The 22,251-nt window shown below is 52.8% G+C and overlaps 1 protein-coding gene across 5 annotated transcripts in view; it reads right to left on the bottom strand.

Moving 5' to 3' along the window:
• Positions 1-3,573: 3,573 nt before the first annotated feature.
• Positions 3,574-22,251, bottom strand: part of PRICKLE2 (prickle planar cell polarity protein 2) — a 103,487-nt gene continuing 84,809 nt past the window's right edge. For all 5 annotated transcript variants that reach the window (XM_084530891.1, XM_084530889.1, XM_084530890.1 and 2 more), the window contains 6 exons: positions 21,698-21,811; positions 19,984-20,121; positions 19,458-19,661; positions 17,695-17,881; positions 14,595-15,449; positions 3,574-5,427 (listed from right to left, as the gene is read on the bottom strand). In XM_084530891.1, the coding sequence (XP_084387017.1) occupies positions 4,559-5,427; positions 14,595-15,449; positions 17,695-17,881; positions 19,458-19,661; positions 19,984-20,121; positions 21,698-21,811 (2,367 nt within the window). In that variant the 3' untranslated portion in view covers positions 3,574-4,558. The remainder of the gene's footprint in view (positions 5,428-14,594; positions 15,450-17,694; positions 17,882-19,457; positions 19,662-19,983; positions 20,122-21,697; positions 21,812-22,251) is intronic.

Below are 22,251 nucleotides of genomic sequence, written 5' to 3'. Positions count from 1 at the left end.
GTACGCTTCAGCTTTCGTTTATTTGTTTTCTGGGCCGAGTTACTTGGGATACAGGCAATGTAAATAATGAATATGTGATGAGCAGCAAGAATGGATGCTGCCCCTGCCCTGCTGTTCCAAAAAACCTCATTAAACCGAGTACCAAAATAAAAGCTGCTTCAGCCTGCTCCAGCACCAGCCATAAGAGTGCTCGTGAGCAAATAATTGACAATTAGAGGCCAATTTACAGAAAAGAATTGCGGATTTAAATAATCTAGGATTTTTAATCTCCTTGTGGGTAAAAACATAATTGTATTGGAGCTTTGGAGTTGGGGAAACTGAGGCACCGAGCCCTGGCAGAGCCAGCAGCTGGGCAGGGGTGGCCAGGGCTGGCTGGCTGTAGGGCTGGAGCTGTTATCAGTCCCTGCACGTGCTAATTTATATAAATATAAATTTATTTATACGTAGCCTAATGTACACACAGCATGGCTGTGGGGGTGAAGCTGATGTGGGATCATGGCCCAGGGGACGGGGCGCCGGGCTGTGTGTGCATCTGGGTGTGTATGGGCACGTGTGTGTGTGTGTGTGTGTGATGGGCGCTCTTCAGAGCTTAATGCTTTATTTAGGCTGAATTAGCTCGCTTCACAGGGCTTTGTTTATTCATTTTAATAAATCAGGTCTTTCAGCTAAATCTCACTTTAAGAACTGATCGTAGCCAGAGCCTCCAAGAGCACAGCAGATATAAATATTTGCTTTTACAACGGGAAAACTCTCCTGGGAGTGCTTTAGCAAATGGCTGCGGTTTTTGCCTAAAACAGGGATGTCGGTGACTCGCTGTGCTATTAATAAGGAGGGGAGCAGCAGCAAGGTGGAGCAGCAGGCAGGAGCTCTCGGGTCACCGCTTGCCCCAGGTGGAGCAGCACAGGGGGTGCACCCAGCCCAGTGGGTCCGTGCCAAGAGGCAGAGGTGTGAATGATTGAAAGTTCATCCTTTATTTCTTTTTTTTTTTTCCTGCTGGGAGTTGCAGATGGGCATTCTTGGCACCAGCTGTGGCTCTAGTGGTGTCTGGATGTTTACCAAGTGAGTGTCAGCATCCAGCAGTACCTGACTGGGAATAAAAGGCTTGTATTTATTTTTAACTTTTATTTTTAGTATTGTAGAATAGAAATAGCTGTGGAAAATAGCTGGTATTTCAGCATGATGGCTCACAGATGCTTTTGGAAACAGGTGCCAGCTCTCTTGTGGCTTCTTCATGGCCCTCAGCATCCCTGGCCACCAATTCCCCGTTTCCCCTTGTACTCAAACAGGACCTGAATTCCTAAATAGATTTAAGGATCTAGGCTGAAAGTAGGCTGCATAAAGTCTACTCTTTAACATCACGTCAGGTGGTGTGAGCAAATGGGATATCCCCACCCCCAAAAAAAGAAAAAGTCAGGGCATTTAGACTTTAAAATAGCGCCCTGGAATTGCTCTTAGCTAATGAGCTTCTCCTGGCCGTGGAGGATGGTAACCTAGTAGGAGGCGGCAATCTGCAGAATGAGGACAGCCCAGTCCTCAAAAAAAAAAAAAAAAAAAAAAAAAAGAAAACTGTGGCAGCAATAGGCCTAAACAGATTTTTTTATTTATTATTTTCTTGTAGCAGGGCTGATTTTGTGCCAGCCCGACCACAGCTGGAGAGGGCTTCCTTGGCAAAACCCCTACACCAGCAGCATCCCCGCCTCCCCCACCACCTGGCACTCATCTGCATCAGCTGGGGCCATGTTAACCAAATTTTTGGAGCTGGGGAAGACAGAAATGACCATGAAGGTGCCCCAAGGTGCCCCCTGCTCCCCAGGCTGCCGGCAACCTGCAGGCAGCAGGTGCACGAGGGTAACCCAGCGGGGCCAGATGGCGAGGGAGCAGAATTTCACGGGCTTGTAGCTCCAGCCCTCAGGCTCAGTGGGTTTGTCAGAAATGGTTAATCATAGCCTGAACAAGGGGAAAAAAAAAAAAAAAAAAAAAAAGACGAAATTTTCTTTTTCCCCATGTGCAGAATTGTATGGGACTTCTGGAGCCCATATGAAGAGTAAAAATGATTCTGAAGTTGGGTTTAGCTGGTTTACACTTTTATTGCTGAAATTCAAACCGACTTGGGGCTTTCTGCCTTCCAAAATGCAGTGTGAGGTCTTTACGTTGGGCTGGCAAAAGGCACGACAGAGGGGAGCATCGCCAGAGCTACCCTTATAGGAATAGTCTGGGAAAAGGTGCAGCCCTGCCGACGGTCAGTAATGCTTTAACCCTGCTGGACAGCAGGCAGAAGCAGTTACTGCTCAAGCTCAATTTTTGGAGAGGCAACAAGCAGTTAAACAAGCCAGCGAGGGATTAGTTCTCTGTCATTTGCTGAGCAATTCAGGGTTTGCTGTACAAACAGTGGTTAGTCCTCAGGCAGCTCAGCTGCACGAGGTACTTAGGGCTGATAGACAACATTCATTGTGCTTTTAATCAGTGACAAAGAATTAAATTGTACATATTAAAAGCCAATTATATAATAACCTGTAGTTAGTGTCATACTTGTCACTGAAAGCTATACCCCTACCCTCCTTACCAGGCCTGTTTGGGAAAACATGCAAAGATCTGTGATCTTTCGGAGGAGAAGGCTGTTATTTATAAATTACAGGTTGAAGTCTCGCTCAGCACAAACCAGAGCTGTGCTGGGGATTTCAGCTGAGCTGCGCTGACTTGCCCCAGGTGAAGATCTGGGATTTTTAAACACCAAGCCAGCAGTGGGGGCAGCAGCCCTGGGGGCAAGAGCCTCCTGCCTTGGGTTTCCCTGCCCGCCAGAGGAGTCAGGGATGGGATGGAGCTGATCCTCATGCTATAATTGTTGATCCTCATGCTTTAATTGTAGCACTAGCCTGGTGGAAATCCAGTCCTGTACTCCCCAGTTAACCATCACACCTTCAGAGTAAAATCATACTCATGAGACTCTTCCCTTTGGATGAATACTTCCATTTATTCCAACTGGAAAAAAAAAACATTATTTTTTTTAAATATACTTAAGTGTCATTTCTTTTTTTTTTTTTTTTTCATTTTCTTTTTGAAGGAATAATAATTATCACATTGTCCTTTACAAACGACAAAAAAATTCCTAGCAATAGTTTGTGGTGTGGAGACATCCAGCTTCACGTTCTTCCTGCAGCTGCTGCTGTGGGCAGGCAACGCCGGGTCCCCGCGCTCTGCGGGGATGCTCCTGCAGCGGGGAGGAGACGGGGCCCCTCCGTCCTCCCGAATTTCCACTGGGAGGTGGTGAGGATGCCAGAGACCACTTCCACAAGCGGCATCACCTGTGACCCTGCTGCTACCCCGATGGCTGAAAGCACACGGAGGAAAAACTCGGGTCCACCACAACACAGCTGAGCCCCGCTGATGTGACTCTCGACCAGGGCGATGCTGTCGGTGGTCGGCCAGGGCAGGAGCAGTTTGCAGTTGGTCTCTGAAGTGTTAGGCAGTAGGCAATACTGAGACTTCCACTTGGTAATGAACAGCAGTTAACATAACCCGGAAAACTAGAGCACCATAAGACAAGTCTATATTCAAAACAACGTCATGCTGACATCACACAATTGCACCATTTACACTTTTATTTACTCCAAATAATAGTTCAACGTTTAGTAACTTCAGCATTCTCTACAGAGATGTAAAATTCCTTCTCCAGCTTTGGTCATTTACAACTTTGCAGACATTTGGTAGTTCTGTTCTTTCCTATTTAACAAAAAAGTCACTTTTGCAGCTGTCAGGACTCCTGTATTTGACTGAGAGTGTACCTAAAAACCACAGGTGTGAGCAGACTTCAAAGTGCCACCTAGGCCTCTTCAAGACTTAATGAATCAGCAAATGTTCTCTTTATTTACCAGGAACAAAACGAACAGGAAATGAAAAATGGAGTTTAAAAAATAAAACAACTACTCGAACTCTCACTAATATGCTTAAGAAATTTGATGATGAAATGAAAAGTTGAGGGGGGCTAAAGTACTGTTTGTTCAGCTCTGGCGGGATACAGCTATGGATGTGCATGCATTTTCCCAGTGACTCCTAAGATATAGAAATTCCTCTGATATTACAAAATACAAAAATATTTTCTCCAAACTCTCATTTACATTGCATTTACAACAACCATGGAAATAACTTAGGCTCCCACGCTGTCTGAGAGAGACAAACACGTAACAAAATTGGGTAATGGAAAATGATGGCGTGGTGGAAAGCAAGAGTTACCAGCAGATGGATGGTGATAGCCAACAGTGGCAACAAAAACGTACGGGCAAAGAGAACTCAAGGGGTGGCAGTACTCGGGAGAGAGAAGAGAAACTACTAGGTAAATATTACAGGCTAAAGTGAACTTTTTTTTGTTTTCAAAGTAAGATGTGCAAAATATATTCACTGTGCCCACGATTATGACTATTTATAGAAGCCAGTCTACAACCTTCTTACAAATCCCTACTCCTCAGGCCTTTTTGTTACAATAAAAGCGCTTACATGGTCTAGAACAGTGCAAGTTTGTGAGTTAATCTACATTCTCCGAAGGTGCCCGGCAAGGATGCCATTAGGATATGATACAGTTTTTGCTCTTCTGTCTTTTCCGGCTGTGCAACTGTCCTCTGCCGCCCAAGGTGGAAGACTTGGGCATGCTGTAGGAGCCGTACTTGTGCAGGAGCTCCTCGCTGGTCACATACCGGAGGCGGGCGGGCTGGGGAATCGGCTCCCCGAGGAAATAGCCCTCGTTGTCGGACTCCGAAGAGGAGGAGCACGTCGAGCACCAGTCGTACTCGGCGAAGTAGGGCCCCCAGCGCTCGCCCAAGTGGTTCTGCAGGGCGAGGTCCGACACCGTCCTGGGACAGTGGCCGTAGGCGTCCCTGCGGGGACCCTGCTCCAGGCTCTCTCTGCAGCTCCTCTGGTGCACGAACTGGTCGTAGTCATCCCTGGCTCGCAGCGAGGGCCTCTCCTTCAGCCGGCAGCACTGCTCGCTGGCCAGGTGCAGGGCGTTATCCGAGCGGGAGCGCCGGGAGCGCCGTGAGCGGTGCGGGCGGTAGTGCCGGTCATCGTCCCGCAGGGTAGTTCGCCGGCGCGTGCGCTCGCTCATGGGGGCATGCCTCGCGCCGTCCTGCGCCCCCAGCTTGCCCCCGGGCACCCCGCTGCCGTAGTCGAAGCTCTGGTGCAGGCGGCCGTGCGCCGGCCGCTCGCGGTAGCCGATGGGGCTGGCCAGGTCGTGCAGGTTGGGCTCCAGGTCTTGGTACTGCTGCACGGAGAGCAGGCTGCGGACGGACTCGGCGCTGCGGAACTGCACGGAGGAGTTGAGGGTCCCCATGTTGCTCAGCTTCTCCGAGACGTTCATGCCCGAGTCTTTGCTCAGGTCGGGCATGGAGAACCTGGAGAGATGCTCCTGGCGCTTGGCTCCGCCGTCTGCTGAGAGGCCTTGGTGGGGAAGGGGAAAGGGAGGAAAAAAGAGAGATCAGGAGAATTTCCTGTCACCGGAGATGCAGGGAGACGTCTGATTTTGGCCTGAACCTGTGGGTTTTTGCTTTCAAATAAGCTTTGTTTTAGATGTTGTCCTGAAGAGCCCTTCAAGAGGATACTTTCTGTTTTATTTTATTTTTTAAGAGGAGACAGATCCTCCTTTGGGGAAATCACACCAATTTAAGGTGTTTTGAGTAGGACTCCAAGGACTGTTAGATGCTTTTCGCGACTCCCTTCCCCATATGTCTATGCTGTCTGCGACTTGATAGGAATAACCAGTGATGCCAGCAACGAATTCATGCGTCAGAGGTAACCTGAGGCCTCTGGCACGCTGAGATAAATAGGGTGCCATGATCCGGCACCCACACCTTGCTCAACAGTGACATGTTTTGAAGGACTGGGCAATGTCAGGAGCAGCCAGAAACGGGGACGCCGACCAATTCAGGCTCGTCACCGAGCTGTGATGTCCCCAGGCGGGGTGGCAGGAGCAGCCTTGGCCACGCTCAAGAGGCTCCCCTCCAGCCCCAAAGTCCCTAAGGCTGCCACAGAGAGGGGGGCTGTCTGCTCTGTACCATCTCATAGACAAGAAACTCAGCATGCTCCATGGTCCCCTAGGCTCTGGCCTGTTTTCTGGGTGTTTCCTGACTATTTTCTGACTGCCTCCACGTTGGCTTGACAACTGGCAGCAGTAAGCTCTTGCATTACAAGCTAAGGACAACACATTTCGCAAGCTGTTTCAAAGGAAATATATTTCATCCCAAATCAAATGCAGAGTGTTTGCTTTGGCACTTCTCTCCCCGTCACTCTCCGGCAATCTCCCCGTGCAGACCGAACGGGGAGCGCTGTGCACCATCAGCAGGATTTTCAACATGACGCACGCCCCTTATGCAATCATCAAGAATTTACGACTTGGTAAATTAATTAAAAAAAACAACAACCCAGCCCACAATTCAAGAGTAAATTCTTTCTCCCTTAACAAAAGCTGCTTGCATTTCATCAAGAGCTCAGCTCTACCCGCTGCCTGCCAAAAAACGAGCAAGAAGAAGGGCTGCTGTCACTACCCCTGCTCACAATCCACTTCGGCGTCTTCAGGACTTGGCCTTAAAAAGACCTACAGATCCTGCAACGTTGGGCAAGGCTTTCCTGAAGTGCCCAGCCCAGCTGAATCCTATCCTTGGGGGCACCAGCAAGAGCTTCAGCACTCCAGCACAACCGGCTGCCAGTGTTTCAGCCTGGATCTGGCACTGCCTGGCTTTGCTCCCCAAGTCCCAGCCGCCGGCACCATTTATGAAGCGAGACTCTCTGCTTGCTGGCTTTCCTGCTTTTAATTGGGAAGCTTCCAGTTTTCATCCCAGCAGAGCAAAGCGAAGCAAAGGCAATGCCTGAACGCCACGGGAAAAGGGAGAGGCTGAGCTAAGAAAAGCAAAGCTGCGTTTTGTTTCGAGGACGCACTTTGCACACCAGCTTTGTGCCTTTATTTTTTGCTGATCTCAGGTGAGTTAAACCAACCCTGCAGCTGCCCCCCGCCTCCTCTGTTTGGAAGCAGCCCCGCACGAGGCTTCCCAGCCTGCTGCTGCCTTTGCAGCACCGTCTGTCTCGTGCCACTGGAGCAGCTGCCTTCTGCGCTTTGCTCCCGGTTATGCCGTTTGGTGCGATATTCGCTTCGCCCCAGTCCCCTCTGTGCCACCGCAGAGGAGCCAGCGAGCCCCCCAGGAGGGACGAGCACCCTTGCAGTGTGAGCAAAAGCCTCTCCAAAGGCTGGAGGAGCAGCGGGGTGGCCAGCTGAGCCGACCCAAGCGTGAATCACAGCTGCCGACAGCTGAGTTTGGCCTTAATCAGCTGTGTCAGACAATAGCTGATGCCAAAGAAAATGAGCCCTGGGTGACATTCATGCGGTCCTTCATTAAGAGAAGCAGCGCAGCCCCATAATGAGGAAGAACGACACGGGTGCTTTGCAGAAATAACAGCCCTGAGCACCGCAGGATGCTTGGGCAGCAGCAGCAGATCCGTTTCGGCAGCAGCCTTTGCAAGGGGCCGGTCTCACCCTGCTCTGCTGGGACAGAGATTTGTCCTGGTGCACAGCCAGCCCCTGCCATGTCTGCCACAGCACCTGCACTTTTGGCTCCTCTGGGTCTGCATCCAGTGAGAATAACCTGAACGTGCATGGAGAGGCTCCTGAGACAGGAGAGAGCTGAGCAGGATTTCCAAAATAAGCACCATGGCACTGGCCAGAGCCCTGCACGCAGCAAAAATATTCAGAGATGTTCAGGTTGAGGTTTCGGAAGACCCCAACCCCTTTTTAGAGGTCTCCAGACCCTTGCAGGCACCTCAGCAGGAGCAGAGCCTTTTCCTTCCCCTCTTCGAAGCGCTGGTCAGCACTCGGGGAAACTTTTGTACAAGGGGCTTGCGCTACATGCACAGCCCCGAGCTCCCAGCATAAGGTTTAATCAGCAATTATTAGGCCCAAGGGATGGTTTTGGCTGTTCATCCGGATGGCCTGAATATAATTAAGCGCACACATTATGAGGTCTTTAATCACTGGGAAAACATTGATTGTACCAAGGCTGAACGCCGAGCTGGCTCCGGGAGGGAGCTTGGCCACACCATGCAGAAGGGGAAAGCACCCAAGAGCTCCGAGTTTGAGATTACCAAGCCTAAAGGAAATTTGCTTAAAAAGCACCACAAATAGAATATATTTCCCCACTCGGCTGGAAGCAAAGCACAACGGGTGCCTGCCCGTGGTCTGTCCATGCTCTGAAACAATCCTGCCCTCCTCCATGGAGCTGTGAAGCCTCAGCGAGCCGGGAGTGCTCCCGCCTGACTGCAGGGAGTCCAGGGGACAGCAATAACAACTGCTCTAAAATGTTTGATCTAGAAAACGTGAGCTAGGAATACTGTTTGAAAGACCAGGGGTTGTTTAGTCTAGGGAAGAGGAGGCTGAAGGGGAATATAACAACAGCCTCCAAGCGCTGACAAAACGCAAAGAGGAGGGGAATGCGTTGTTCTCCAGGTCGGCTGGACTCCTGCAAGGAAAATTTCAGCAGTAAAAGTGGCCAGAAACCTGCAAAAATAGGATGCTGGAGGGCTGCTGAGCACAGGCAGCTGCTGCTGGTCCTGGCACCCCGTGCTGATGGCTGCAGGTCCCCGGGGATGCTGCTGTGGTCCTGTGCTGCCCCGACCCTCCCCTCCTGCGGTTGTTTAGCTGCAGCACTGCATCGAGGCCCGAGCTTCTTGAGTTACCAGCACTTATTTACAGCCACTGCAGCTCCCCCTTAATGAAGTGTTTCATCTGGGAACACAGCTAATAATCCGATCGAGCCCTAACCTGGAAGAAAGGCAATGCGAGAGGGGGACCCTGCCACGCAGCGGGTATTTTTCCAATAAGGAAACCCGAGAATCTGTTTCACGGGGCTGTGCAGGAGCCTTGCTCTAGCCCGCGGTGTGAGCCGGCTGCTTCTGTACAAACCTCTGGCCCCTTTCCAAGGGTGCAAGCCCGGGGGTGACACAGTAACCCAGAGACAGCTCCCACAAGGCTTTCCTTCTGCAAAGGCACGAGTCCCCAGCGGCACATGCAGTAAATGCACAACGCGGGGCTGGGGATGATGCAGAAATCCCAAATGCCATCAGGGGCTTCTCCCCACAATCCATCACACCCCAAAGCTGCTGCTCTTGCTTTGCTGATGCCGACCACGGCCAGCCCAGGGGCTGTGGCAGGAGGCGATGTGCCCGGCTGTGAGCACGGTGCCGCTGGCGTGCCCGTCCCTGCAGCTCGCGCCCGTGGGCACAGCAAGCTCTCATCCTGCTGCTGCCCGCCACTGCGTGGGGCTGCCAGGCTCAATATTTCACGCCGAAGCCATGGAAACGCACGCGTTTGGGATGAACACAAGCGAAAGCTGTAGCTCGTCTGCGGGCATGCGATTTAAAGCTTGGGCTGGCTACGGCTCTGGGAACACAGAGCGGGTTTCTGTTTAACATTAGGGTTTGCTCGGAACACGCTGTACGATCCCCGCCCCGACTGCAAAGGCTGCCCCCGTCCGATCGCGTGCTTCCAAGGAAAATACAACAATGGAAGAAGCAAACCAGCAGCACGAAGTCCAAAGAGCTGATGTTCCTTGTACGCATCACCTCCAAAACCTCGCCACAACAAAGCACCGCAACACGCTCACGTCTCCCTTGACTGCGTTATGTGCTTTGCTAAACCAGGGCTGCATTAATTATGGATTATTAAAACACCGAGCAAATGACAGCGGAGGGGCTACGGCGAGCACGTAGGCTTGGTGTGAGGCTGGAAACGAGGCACCCAGGAGGGGAGGCAGCTCCCGGGCCACGTTACACTGAGCTCCCCGCAAAGCTTGGCTCATGCAGGGCAGCACGGCCGCAGCCAGCAGCCCGTGCAGAGACAGCATCGTCTGTCCCTGCGTGGGGAGAATGCAAAATTTGTGATATTGCAAACAAACAGGGCTCTCCTTGCCTGTACTTTTACCAGGGTGCAGGCATTTACCCGCACATCACAGTCCTCAGCGCCCCAGCCTCATTGAGGTGCCTGCACCAAACCCCTGCGCCCGGACAGGAGAGGTGCTGTGTGACAGGGACACAGCCACACAGGAGGGGACGTTGTGGCACCCCTCGTTCCCCCCTGTTACAGCCCAGTCTCTCCCCTAACAGCAGGCAAGCACGTCCTCCCTGCCCCTGCAACAGGATTTATTTTAAGTTCAACCCCCAGCACTAAAAAGGGACTTAAGGAGAAACAGCCTTCCCGGGGATTTGTTTATAACTCAGCCTCGCTGCGCTTCTGACCGGCCTTGGGGTGGTGCAGAAATAAAGCAGAGCCCTGATATAACTGGAAGTCACGCAAAGTAAACAGGGCTGCGAGGGAAAGGCCAGGAGCCCTGCAATTCGGGGGGAACCATAGCGCTTGCCAAACACATCATGGTCCCGAGGAAATCTTCCCATGTTGGGCACATCCCTCCCCAGCTGAGCGGGGGGAGAAGCATCTGAGGGATGCAGCGGGGGAGCTCTGACATCCCCCTGGCACTGGGGGCACAGGGACGGGGACCAGCCCCCAGCCCCTGCTCGCCACAAGGACTACCCCCACCATCCCCAACAGCGTGGGGGACGAGGTATATGGTGCCAGAAGCAGCATGGGCAGTGCAGCGCAGCCTTGCAGGGACCAGGACTGGCGCACACGCATGCAGGCATTTTCTCTCCCCACTTTCTGACTATATCACAGTTGTTGTTAGTCCTGGAAAGGAAAAAAAAAAAACAAACAAGCTGTTTGGGGCCTTCGAGCATCTCGTAACAGAGGAGGTAACAGAAACGTGTGCCATACACGTGCAGTCACACTGCACCCTGTACAGGCACCAGTTACATTTTTTTTTTCCTGGATTTATGCCTGTGACAGATGAGGGGAGGAAACGAAGCTCGGCTGTTACCCTCACCCAAACACGTTTTCTCAAGAAATACATCAAATCCCTTTCTCCTTTTGCACAGAGCAACGTCACCGTTCAGCGCAGCTCCCCGCCACAGCACTCGTGCTCTCTGCACGCAGCTCAGCTGTCACCGCAGAAAAACATTCAAGCCTGCAGGTACTTGCTTAAGTGGGCTGTTTGACCAGGTGGCATTGCGTGGAAATGACTGCTGGGGATCAGCAGAGATCAGCTCTTGATTTCTGATTCAGCTGCTAGGCACGCACAGCACTTGCAAAACCTTTTTAGAGGGCGATGCAAGCACTCTGGGCACACCATGAACACCGGGGTTGGGGCTGTAGCAGACTGTGAACCTTTTGGGAAGGAACAAACCTCTGCTGGGACCAGATTCCTCCTCACGAGAACAGCTTCCTGGCCAGCTGCATCTTCACGTAGCCCTGGTTGCTTAGGAAGGGAGCTGAGGGGTGATCACTGCTGCAGCAGCCACTGGTTTGTGTTGCTGCTAATGACATTAATAAAAAAATAAATAAAAAATAAAGCAACCAAAGGAAAACAGATATAAAGGGTAATATAAAATACAGCAAAAATGAACTTGGAGAATGTGCTGAGAAATGCTTTCAGATCTCAGCTGAACATCCCGGAGCAGGCGCTGGCCTCAAATCTCACTGGAAAACCCCCGTGTCCCTCGCTGCCTCTCCCCCAGCGCTGCCTCTGCTGGCACCTGGGCTGGGGCAGGACCCAGCCGCCCATAAGGGGCTGTTCAGAGTCTGTTGTAGCCTTTGGCTGAGAGCTGAGAAGGGATTTCCAAACTACAACGTGGGAGGAAGGATGAGATGAGCCCCAGCAGCAGGAAACTCTCCCCTTTGCCAGTGTCCAAATCCTGTCAGCGTTCACGGGGATTACACAAGCACAAGCAGAGGCCAGCAGAGATGCTGCCAGCTAACTCCAACCCAGAAACAAAGCCTGGGGAGGGCTGTGCTACCTCCGACACATGGGCACCTAACGGGAGCCTGCTGAGGCACCACAGAGTGGCCACAGAGCACAACGGAGCAATTCATGGGTGAGTGCTTGGGAGCACGGGATGACCGTGGTGCTGCACATCCCAGCTAAGCCATTTGGGATCTGCTTTAGGGCGACTAAATGGTGTCTGGTTGGTAAGAGGCTCCCCAGGACTTCATTTCACTCCTGTCCAGAGGACAGGAACCACCATCAGACACCCGGTTTGTTACCCACCCCTACTGGCATCTCCGGCTAATTATTAGTTAAGTCATAATAGAAACATCACAGCAAGAGCTGCTGCCAGGGAGGAACCAGTCAGCTTTTAATACACACTCTGCAGGTCAGGGACTGTTTGCTCCCCATAAAAAAGAGCGTTTCCAACCATGCCATAAAATATTAGATGGATTCAGCGGTAATTATTTCATTTTATAAGGTGGAGCAATGTGCAGAGCTAGTAACTCAGAGGGAGCTCAGAGCTGGGCAGGAGAGAAGCTGCCTGCAGAGGCTGGGGTGTGCTTCACAAGGGTCTGCAAACCCGAGGAGATACCGTCAGCCCCTGCCTGCCTTCTAAACATAATTTACAAGATGTGCATAGGGAAAAGCATAGTGTGGAACAAGCGGCACCGCAGCCTGGCTTGCATTCGTATGGTGTTTGCCATGGAGCTCGCTCTGAGGGGACAAGGAAAGGCAGTGGCTGTGCCCTCTTGCAGAATTTAGGCTTTGCACCTGGCTTCAAAATCCCACTCTCCCACAGAACTTGGCCAGGTCACCAAGGCTGTCCTCAAAACGCTGCCAATGGAGTGGGATAATTCTGGCTCTGTCCCCGATGCTCCCCGCCAGCGAGCACAGCCCTGGGGAGCTGCGGTTATTAGCACAGTGCCCCTGAGCCCGAGCTGAGCCAGGTCCCAGAGCAATGACAATTACTAGATCTTACACATTAATAAAAATGTTATCACCTCCCTCTTCAGAGGTACTGCTCGCATTCGTTACAAGCCTCATCATGCTGAGCAACTCCTCCGAAAAGCAGGAGAGAAGTGAGCACTTTGCACTGCACAGAAACCTACTACAACTACACGACGAGGATGCCTCTGGAAGATCTCTCCCCCAGGATTCCCAAACGAAATACAGAACGAGTTTTCACTTTAATATGAAAGATTTGCTACGTTTCTCACCCCTTGACTTGTACCTCAGAAAACTTGCTACACTTCGGCTCCAAAGCAGGAAGCAGTCACTTCAGTATTCAGACGTTGCTCACTGGAACTCGGTGTTGCTCAAGACTATTTGTACTGGCAGGGTTTACACAACATGAGTTTTCAGGAACAGGAGCAACTTTTGAAATACGGGGCTTTGTTTTGGAGGGCAATTCCCAGCTCCCTCTCCATTTCACGTCTTATTTTCCTTTTTTTTTTTTTCTTTTTTTTCTTTTTTTCTGAGGCTGTTTGAGCAAAGCCCTCTCCAGCTCGTCAGCCTCTCCTCTCCCCCCATGCTCTCAACGTTTGCTGTTTAGAGGGATCCTGGCTCATTTCACGTCTTGCCACGGGGCTGGCAACTTCCCTAAACAAACACACCGAAAGCTATGAATAGGGCAAGGATGTACCCAAAGCAAACCTGCACATCCAAACTGGGGGAACACAGGCCCCAGGTTCACCAGCACGGGCTCCCCAGGGCCAGTGATGCTCCCTGGGGGGGACCCCCTCAGGACCAGGTTCCTCCAGGCTGCTCACGGATGGGGGACAGTGAGGGAAGGACTCGATTTTGTAGGGGCAGGAGCAGGATAAGCCTGGCTCCAAACAATGCTTGGCTGGAACGGAAACATGCCAGGGGAGTGGTGAAGAAGGAGCAAGCCAGCATCTCTGGCAAGGAAACCAGGCTTGGTATTTTCTTTTCTGAGAAGTTTGCTGCTTAGGGAGTCCGAAGCAAACGCCAGCCGTGTCTGGTTTGGGATTGGGATGTACTGGGGAGGAAAGAGCTCGACACTCATGCGAGATGGGAAAAGCATCTCGCCTGGCTTTTCCCTGCAGTCGCAACAGTATTGGAAGAGGAGAAAGAGAGCTCCATAGAAATGAGAAGGAATTTGTCTTAACTAGCCGCGAGCTTGATGGCTGCCTAACAAGCAAAAGGGGTTGCAAAACTGGGCCTGTTTCAAAGCATTTAAAAATATTTTTAGCCCACAACGGCAGCTGACAGCAGTCCTCAAAGTGCTGAATGCTAGGATCTGTCTCTGCTTTAGCAGTTGGCCTTGATTTTTCCTCCCTCTGCACAAAAGGGAGGATTAAAGAGCTTGAAAACATTTGTTTTGAGCTATGCAGAAGGGCCAACCAGCTATAAAGAGCTACATTTGCTAAACAAGCAGACCAAGTGAGATGGGGCTGCCATGCACACTGGGAGCTGGGCAGGAGGCCGGTGGCCCCCCGTGATGTCCCCAGGCTGCCACCCACACCAGTGCCAGCACGTCTGGTGGCTGAGAGCAACGGGAGAGGGACGGGAACACTTGCACCCCACATTAATTACAACAACAAGCTATAATGAGCCCAGCTGATGGGCTGTACCCACCTCCATGTGTCCCAGCCCAGGGGGAGCAAGCACTTTGCAGGTCCCCAGGTCTGGTTTAGGGGAAGAAGATATGGAAGACACCCGCCGTGGTGACCCAGCACATGGGTCCCATCACATGGAGGGGGACAGGAGCCCGGGGTGACGTACCTGTGGCATTTGAAAGTGCCAGGGACTCCATGGAGCCGCGGGGAGTCTGCTCGGTGGGCGTCAGGTCCTCCGTGAACTTGAGGGCGTTGATGGGATGCCGGGTGCGGCACTGCGGCGTCGGCATCCCACCTTCCTCCTCCTCTTCGTACTTGGGGACTTTGAGGCTTCCTCTGGTCTCGGGGAAGCTCTGGTTGGACATGTCGCTGTAGCTCTCCTGCGAGCGAAGCCGCCCCGAGTAGTAGTCCTCTCTGCAGTCCTGGATGAAGCTGCCACCGTGCCCCTTCATCGCCAGCGAGGAGCTCCTCTTGGGGTTGCTGAAGTGCTTCCCCCATAGATCTGGCTGAGAGCCTGGGACCTGGCTGGGGTTGTAGGAAGTCCTGATATTGCATTGGCTGAGAAGCTGCAGCGGGCTTTGGGACTGCCCCTGCTCCATTTTACTCCCGTAGTGGTAGAGCTCGTCCCTGCTCCGCCACACGTGCTCCCTGTTGAGGCTCGGCGTCTGGCTGGCCAGGCTCAGCAAGTCCATCTGCAGCGAGAGCGGGTCCACGTCGGCGGAGAGGCGGCTGGAGGTGACCTGCAGCTGGCTCAGCGCGCCCTCCTCCGCCTTCCCCTTGTTCTTCCCGATCTTGGCGCTGCGGCGGGACTCCTTGGCCCGGGCGCTTTGGAAGGCCGAGTCGGAGGAGTCGGAGCCATTGGGGTCGTCGCCGACGCTGCAGGCCCTGGAGCAGAAGATCTGCCCCTGCTTGGGCAGGAAGGGCCGGCCCAGGAGGGACTTCTTGCACTGCGCACAGCAGAAGCAGGTCTCGGTGGCGTGCCAGTGCTGGCCGTCGTACGTCATCTGGCCCTGGTCGATACCTTGGGGGGAACCAGACAAAAAGTCAGCCCTGTGCCCGTCCCAAGGCCGGGTGTGCTCACATGGCACTCAGGCAAACCGAGTGGCCCTCCTGTGCCAGCAGCACCTCTACCCGTGCTTGCTCTCACAAACCCTTTGGAGGGGTTTCTCCAGCGTGTGAAGTTACGCCCGTTCCTAATTCTTTGCAGGTTGCAGGCCTCTGCTAGAGACTTACTCAGTGCTGGGAAAGGCAGCGGAGTCGAGCCTCAAGCTATTTCACATTAAACGGGGATATTTCCGATCATAAAGCATAGGAATGTGAGCTCTCCATAAAGTCCTTGAAGCCAAAGCAATAATACGCTGCCTATTTAAAAAAACAAAAAGCCTCCAACCGAACCATAAAGAGGGATCTGTGCTGCCTCGGTAAGTGCCTAACGGAACAGATCCCATCCCTGCCCCTCGCTGCTCTGCTCCTGACCGCCTTCCCAGCCTGACTTTATTCTGGCTGCTGGGGCCCCTTCCCCAGATCGGAAAGGAAAGAGCCTGCCCAGAGGATGTGAGCGCATCCCCTTGCCTTTCCCCCAGCCAAATTTCCTGGCTTGCCCCTGCCAAGCCCCTTGGGATAAGGAACGAATGCACAGGGGGCTGACAAAGAGCCTGTCCCCAGCCAGCAACACCCCAGGGCTGGCTGCAGGCACCGGCCAGAGCCGCTGCAGCACATTTACTGGTATAGATGCAGCGCTCAGTCAAAGCCATGAGCAGAGCTCCCGAGGCTTCAATTATAGCATTTATTTGCCTGTTTAAGCTGCCATTCTGGGTAAAAGCCCCCGTTACCTGAGAAACTGCTGCACAGGGCGCAGGCTGGCCAGGGCAGCAGCGAGCCACGCTGCACGTGGGCACAGCTCGTGCCTGCATGCATGCTGCAGCCACTGCTTGCACACACTGCACAGCAATAACGAGCAAAATGCCTTTATATAAAGCGCCCTTGTAGCCAGAAGAGAGAAAAGACAGCGGGTGGGATTTTATCGGCTCCTTTCTCAATGATCCAAAGCCACCTCTCGGAGACGGGGGCACAGCTTCCGTGCTCAGTAGCTCTACCAAACAACCCAGTCCTCCCAAGCACATGCCTAACTCTAATATATGTGGCTGCTAAGCACAACAGATAGCAACTACTCGGAGCAAGCCGCAGCAAAATGGCTGCAGTCCCTCATTGCTAGAAACATGCAGATATGCAGCAAAATGGGAACCAGAGGGAAAACCTGGCAGTGAGCGGGCTCAGCGCCGATCCACCGCGCCAGCCCTGGCGAAGGGGAGCCCGCAGCCTGTGCCCACACCAGGTAGCAGCTGTCACGTTTACCTGTTACAGGCTCTTTTCTTTTATCGAGGCCTGGCAGAATGAAAGCACGTCTGCCACGGGGAAGGGGATGCAAACTAGCTGGGCTCAGTCCATGCAGGGCACCGCGGTGGAGCCGGCGAAGGGGATGGAGGGGAAAACAGGCAGCAGATGGGGGAAGCACGAGGGAAGGGAGCGTGAGAGGCGTAACAGCTGCTTCTTCACTGCTCTGCAGCTGAGCTTTCGGGATGGATGTGCTATAGGTCGCAGCAAACACGTCCTCCAAGTGTTTTGTTGAAGCCCTGTGTCTTCCCCCGTGCCATCTGGCCGCCGCACAAGAGCAAAATGTTTTTTTCTCTCCCTGCAGCCCGTGAATGATTTGAGCGCTGCGCAGACACGTGAGCTCACCTCCACGGACAGACAAAGGGCACCCTATGCCGTGCTTCCAACTGCAAACAAATGCTCGGCCAAGTAGCAAAGTGAGCACAGAGAGCAAGGCTGTGACAACCCAGCTTGCTGCCCCATGGCCATGTACTGGGGTGACAGCTAGCGCCAGTATAAAACGCACCCTAAATCACCCCATCTCCCTGTGCTAGGAAGGCAGGTCGACTCTGATCCATCACTTCTTTCCGTCTGAGAACATCTATCTGTGGGTTAATTAAAAACGGCAAACACAAACATTAATGATGCCTAATGAGCAACCATCTTTCCCGTCAGTAGCTCATTAACTCGTGCGAGCCTTCAGCAAGCTTGGCTGGGCATAAGCTTCAATCCAAAGAGCCAGGCTGCTGACAGGAAAATGAGTTTTAGAAGAAAAATGCACACGTTAAATTTGGCCAGAGGAAGCTCTCGCTCATTCCAACAGTTCCTGGGGCTGCTGACAGCCCTCCTGCCACAAAGAGGGATGCAAGCGTGTCCCAGGGAGGCGCACGTACCGATGTGCTGGGCACAGGTGTCGCAGTACTCGGCGTAGAGGGACTCGAAGCAGCTGCAGCAGTAGGGCCGGCCGTCCTTCATGATGTACCTCTGCCCCCCCAGCACAGTCTCGCACTCGAAGCAGCAGAAGTGCTTCATGTGCCAGTGCCGCCCTTCGGCCTCAGTGCACTCGTCAGCAAAAATGATCTGGGAAACACAGGTGGAGAAGAGTTAAGTCAGAGAAGGGATGTGGGATGCGGGACCCAGTCTTGGCATCTCCTCCCTGTGTGATTTGGCTGTGCCCCTTTCCCACACAACCTCTAAATTTTACAGCTAAAAATCTGGGTCTGGCTGCAGGCAGGTGCACCCATCGGCTCCTAGGGAGCAGCACCCAGGGGAGCCTCCTGTTACGATGCAAATACACCAGGAGGGTGTCAGTGCATGGACCAGAAAGCGTTAACGCCCAGCTCACGGCAACGCGTCCTGGCACTGCTTGTAAGCACATCCATCAGCAGAAGGGGTCGATCGGGGTAATAAACACACTTATATACAACCTATCGACCCGGGGGACTTTTGAAGAACAGAACAGCCACTTATTAAAACACGTCTACCCGTCTCTCAGACAGGGGCCTGAATACAAAGGATGATCAAAAGGACAATGAGAAGTGGCAAGTCTCTGGAGGGAAGGGAAGAAGTCGCAACCTGGCTCCTCACCATCGTCCCCACCACAGCTGCCACCTGCTTGTGCTGAAAGCTTTCCCCTTTCTGAGCTTCTTTCTTGCATGCTTCAATGGAAGAAGCGTGTGTGAACGAAGCAGCTGAATGAAGGACTTGTATGAGAATTTGCAAGGATGAAAAGTACATGAAAAAAAATTACCCAGCCTAAACCACGGGGAAACGGGGCCAGTTGCATGGTTAGGAGTTGTTTTTTCACTGGTAACGTTACAAATTTAATTGGATACATACGTCAATGTTCTTTATATTTGAAGCCTTGGATTTTTACTATTATACGCTTGCATAGATGGGACTTGCTATTTTATAGTACATATGGTTTTCCACACTATGGTTTTCATAACTTTAAAAGCCAGAACAATTTCCTTCAGCAGCCTTTTAAACAGAGATTGACACTTGAGAAACGTTCAGAGTCAACTCTGCACGGTTTTCTATATTCGTTTTGTATTCCATTTGTTCAGCTTCCTATATCCCTTTAATCTCCTCTCTGAAAGCCAGTTTCAGCTCGGCGTGCACTCAAACACCACTACTTGTAAGAAACACAACACTCTGCCTACCAGGGGCTTCTTCTGGGGGGGAAGGAGGAGAAGGAAGGAATGGCACACACACAACCAGGCTAAAATTACGCAGCACGGGTGGGTGTGTAGTTACTGGAAACGCTCACGGAAAGCCCTCCCCGGATGTCTGTGCGTGAGGACCTGTCTCAGAACAGCCCCAGGCAGATTTCAGCTGAAAATCCCACAGGAACCCCAGGATGCCAACTGGAAACCCCAGGAAAAGCTTGGATGAGCACTTGGCAAAGCCAAACCATTGCGTTTTGTGTGTGCTCCCCACACGCACAGGGGGAAAAAAAATGTTTGGGCCATCCCCATGGGCAGTGTCCATACCAGGGTGCATCTTTCAGTGGGCAGTAGTGGGATTTTGGGGTTGGGTGGAACCCTTTGGTCTATTTTATTTTCAAGAATCACTCAAGAAAAAACTTCACACCTTGGAAAAAAACATGGTACAGAGGTGGGCAGCTGGGATTTTAACAGGGCTTGCGGGCTCTCACCTCGTCGCACGCTGCGCACCGGGGCTTGAGGCACTCAGCGTGGTGCCTGCCGCAGTAGATCTTGCCGTCCTGGTAGAAGTAGATCAGGTCGACCAGCAGCTCGTTGCAGACGCTGCAGATGAAGCAGGGAGGGTGCCAGCAAACACCGTGCCCAGCTCGCGAGGCGAAGACGGCCATGTCCCCGCCGTTAATCTGCCCGCCGCACTGTGGGGAAAGCCAGGGTATGATATGGGGCTGGGGAGCCTGCTGCCGCCCGTCCCTAATGAGTTGCTCTTCCAAAAGTGGCAGCAGAACATGCTAATTCACTGCTCAATGAAAGATCTCCCTTTCTGGTGTTTCTCCATCCCTTTTCACCCCCAGGATCCCATCAGCTTCCCCCACATGAAGCCAGGAGCTTTGGGATTAGCCAAAGAGACTGCTCTGGCCCCCCAAAACCATGGGGTGCTCATGGCACACACCTGGCCGACCCCAGCTTTGGTTACTGGAAACCCATCCTGCTCGCATCGCTCCGTCAGCCACTACCCACCTGCTCGCAGATGGCTCCCGTCATGGTTACAGGGAACGGCCGGACGTTGCCTCTCCCTAAGTTTTCCCTCTTCCTCTGATTGCTGAAGAGTTTGAGCTCTCTCTTCTCCTCCTCATCCAGCGAATTGCAGTAGCGGACCTAGAAAACAGGAGCGACACTCGGTGCTCTGAGCCACGGTCCCAAGGACTCTGCAAGCCTCGCTAAGGAGTGCGAGAAAACACAGAGCTACCTCCAGAGGTGGGATTTCGGCTGGAATCCAAACCCCTCCCGCAACCACTTCAATGACAAACAAAAGAAAAACAAACAAAAATGCACAAATGGGCCTGGTCCTTGCCATGCAGGAAGTTGCTCTCCAGCTGCTAGGTTTCTAGGAAGGCTTGGAAGTCTTAAGTCTTATCCTGACCCAGCAATTGGACCTATGCTTTCCTGCTTCCTCCACCAGTCACCTTAAGGCAGAGGTTTTACAGCAGATTCAAAATATTTTGTTGGTGTTTCTTGAGCACAGCCCATGTTCCCTATGTAAAGGATGGAGTGCCGGCTGTTCGGGACCTCCAAACATTATTCTGATACCGGATAAAGTTTGCATGCTTGCAAAACCTCCTTGGAAGGCACTAAGTGAAATAAAAGGATATAAACAACAAATGTTGCAATTTCCCCGAAGCTTATAAAACTGTGAGGTTTCTCTGGGTATTTTTACCCCACAGACCTAGCTTTTGGCTGAGCAGATCTCAGCGGAGAACACCAGCAGGGTCCCTCACCTGAGCACACCGCGACTTTTCAGAGGAACAAAACCAAGCACAAAGGGGAACTGGATGTAAAACCTGCCAAGGTGCAGGGAAGCAGCACAAGCTCTGTGTTTCTTCTGCGGCTGCCAGGGAAGGCAGGCGGGCAGGTTGGGGCCCGAGGGTGCAGGCGAAGCCCCTGCCCGCTGTCTGCAGCTCCCTTCCGCGCCGGCAGCGCCGCCGTGCTCCCGTGGCACCCGGCCACGCATGGGCGAACTCGTTAACGTCTGACCTAGATGCAACAAGCTCCCTGCCTGCGTTTCCCAGAGCGGATTCTTCAAAAGGAGCACGAAAAAGTTCTTCTTGTTGTTGTTGTTCACACAGGGAAATGTTGCGGGCTAGCAGAAGCCAATGATGTCGCTGATGGAGGAGCACGTCAGAGACCAGAGCCTTCTCGCTTGCCTCTTGCGAGAGGCACTGAGGTGTGTTTGCTCTGCTGGTATTGACTCAAACCCTGACTTCCCAGGCTCACAGGCTCTCTGCTCGCACTCAAGAGCCAAACACCTCCTCACTGCATGCGCTCATGAGCTGGAAGCAGCACTTGGGAAGGGCTTCTGTAACTTTGGATCTGGCCTCACTGCTCCAAACAGCTCTTGGAGCCGCTTCCAGCGTGGCTTTGGCCTCCACGGGCTGAGAAAGCTCTTTTGTGTCAAAGACGTGAAGAAAGCCCATTTCAAGAATAAAAGCTGAAGCTTTAAAAACAAACAACTCCCAGCCTCCAATGGAACCCCACCAGGTAGCAAACGCATCTGTTTAAACAGCAATGTCACCGAACTCCAAGCAAATCCCCCAAAAAGCACCCAAAGAGCTGCAGGGAAGTCCAGCCAAGCCTCCGACCAGAGGGACCCCAGGAGGAGCACCCTGTCCCCTCCTGCCACCCCGCCACCACCACGCTGTCCCCGCGGGGACGCTCACCCCCCTGGGCCGCTCACCTCATTGTCGTGCGGCGGCAGCTGGTGCAAAAGCTGCTTGATGCGAGATTTTTCCCCCGGGCTGTTGACGTAGGGGACCTTGTCTTCTGGGAGGCAGCTGTAGTACTGGTGCACCTAGGGAACAACAGAGGGGATGGCGGTGACACTCCTGGCCGAGCCGTGTCCCCGCGCACGGAGCAGCCACCCCCGAGCGCAATGATTATTTCTCATCATCTCAAGCGGGGCAGCCGCGTGCTGCTCCGTTTTCCCTGCCTTTTTTTTTCCTCAAAAGAGGGCTCAGGAAGGGCGGCAGCCCCAGCAGCTCGTTACCGTTTGCTCCGTCAGCCTCCAGAGCGTGAGCATGCTTCGCCGGCTGCGGGGATGTGTCGGCACCTGCCTCGGCAGGGGAGGTTAAAAAGGCTGCGCCCCGGCAGCCTCCGTGTTGCCGGCTATCTCAGCCTCCACCTCCATCAAAACCCTCCGGGCCTTTTCTGCTGCAATTTGTGGAAATAAACAGCAGATAAAATCTGTTGGAAGGCTTGCTTTTATTTATTATATTTTTTTTAATTTTTTTT

Source organism: Aythya ferina (genome assembly GCF_964211825.1).
Source record: "Aythya ferina genome assembly, chromosome: 10".
Classification (NCBI taxonomy): Eukaryota; Metazoa; Chordata; class Aves; order Anseriformes; family Anatidae; genus Aythya; species Aythya ferina.
Note: the sequence above shows the minus strand (reverse complement) of the source record. Positions and strands in the feature narration are given on the sequence as shown.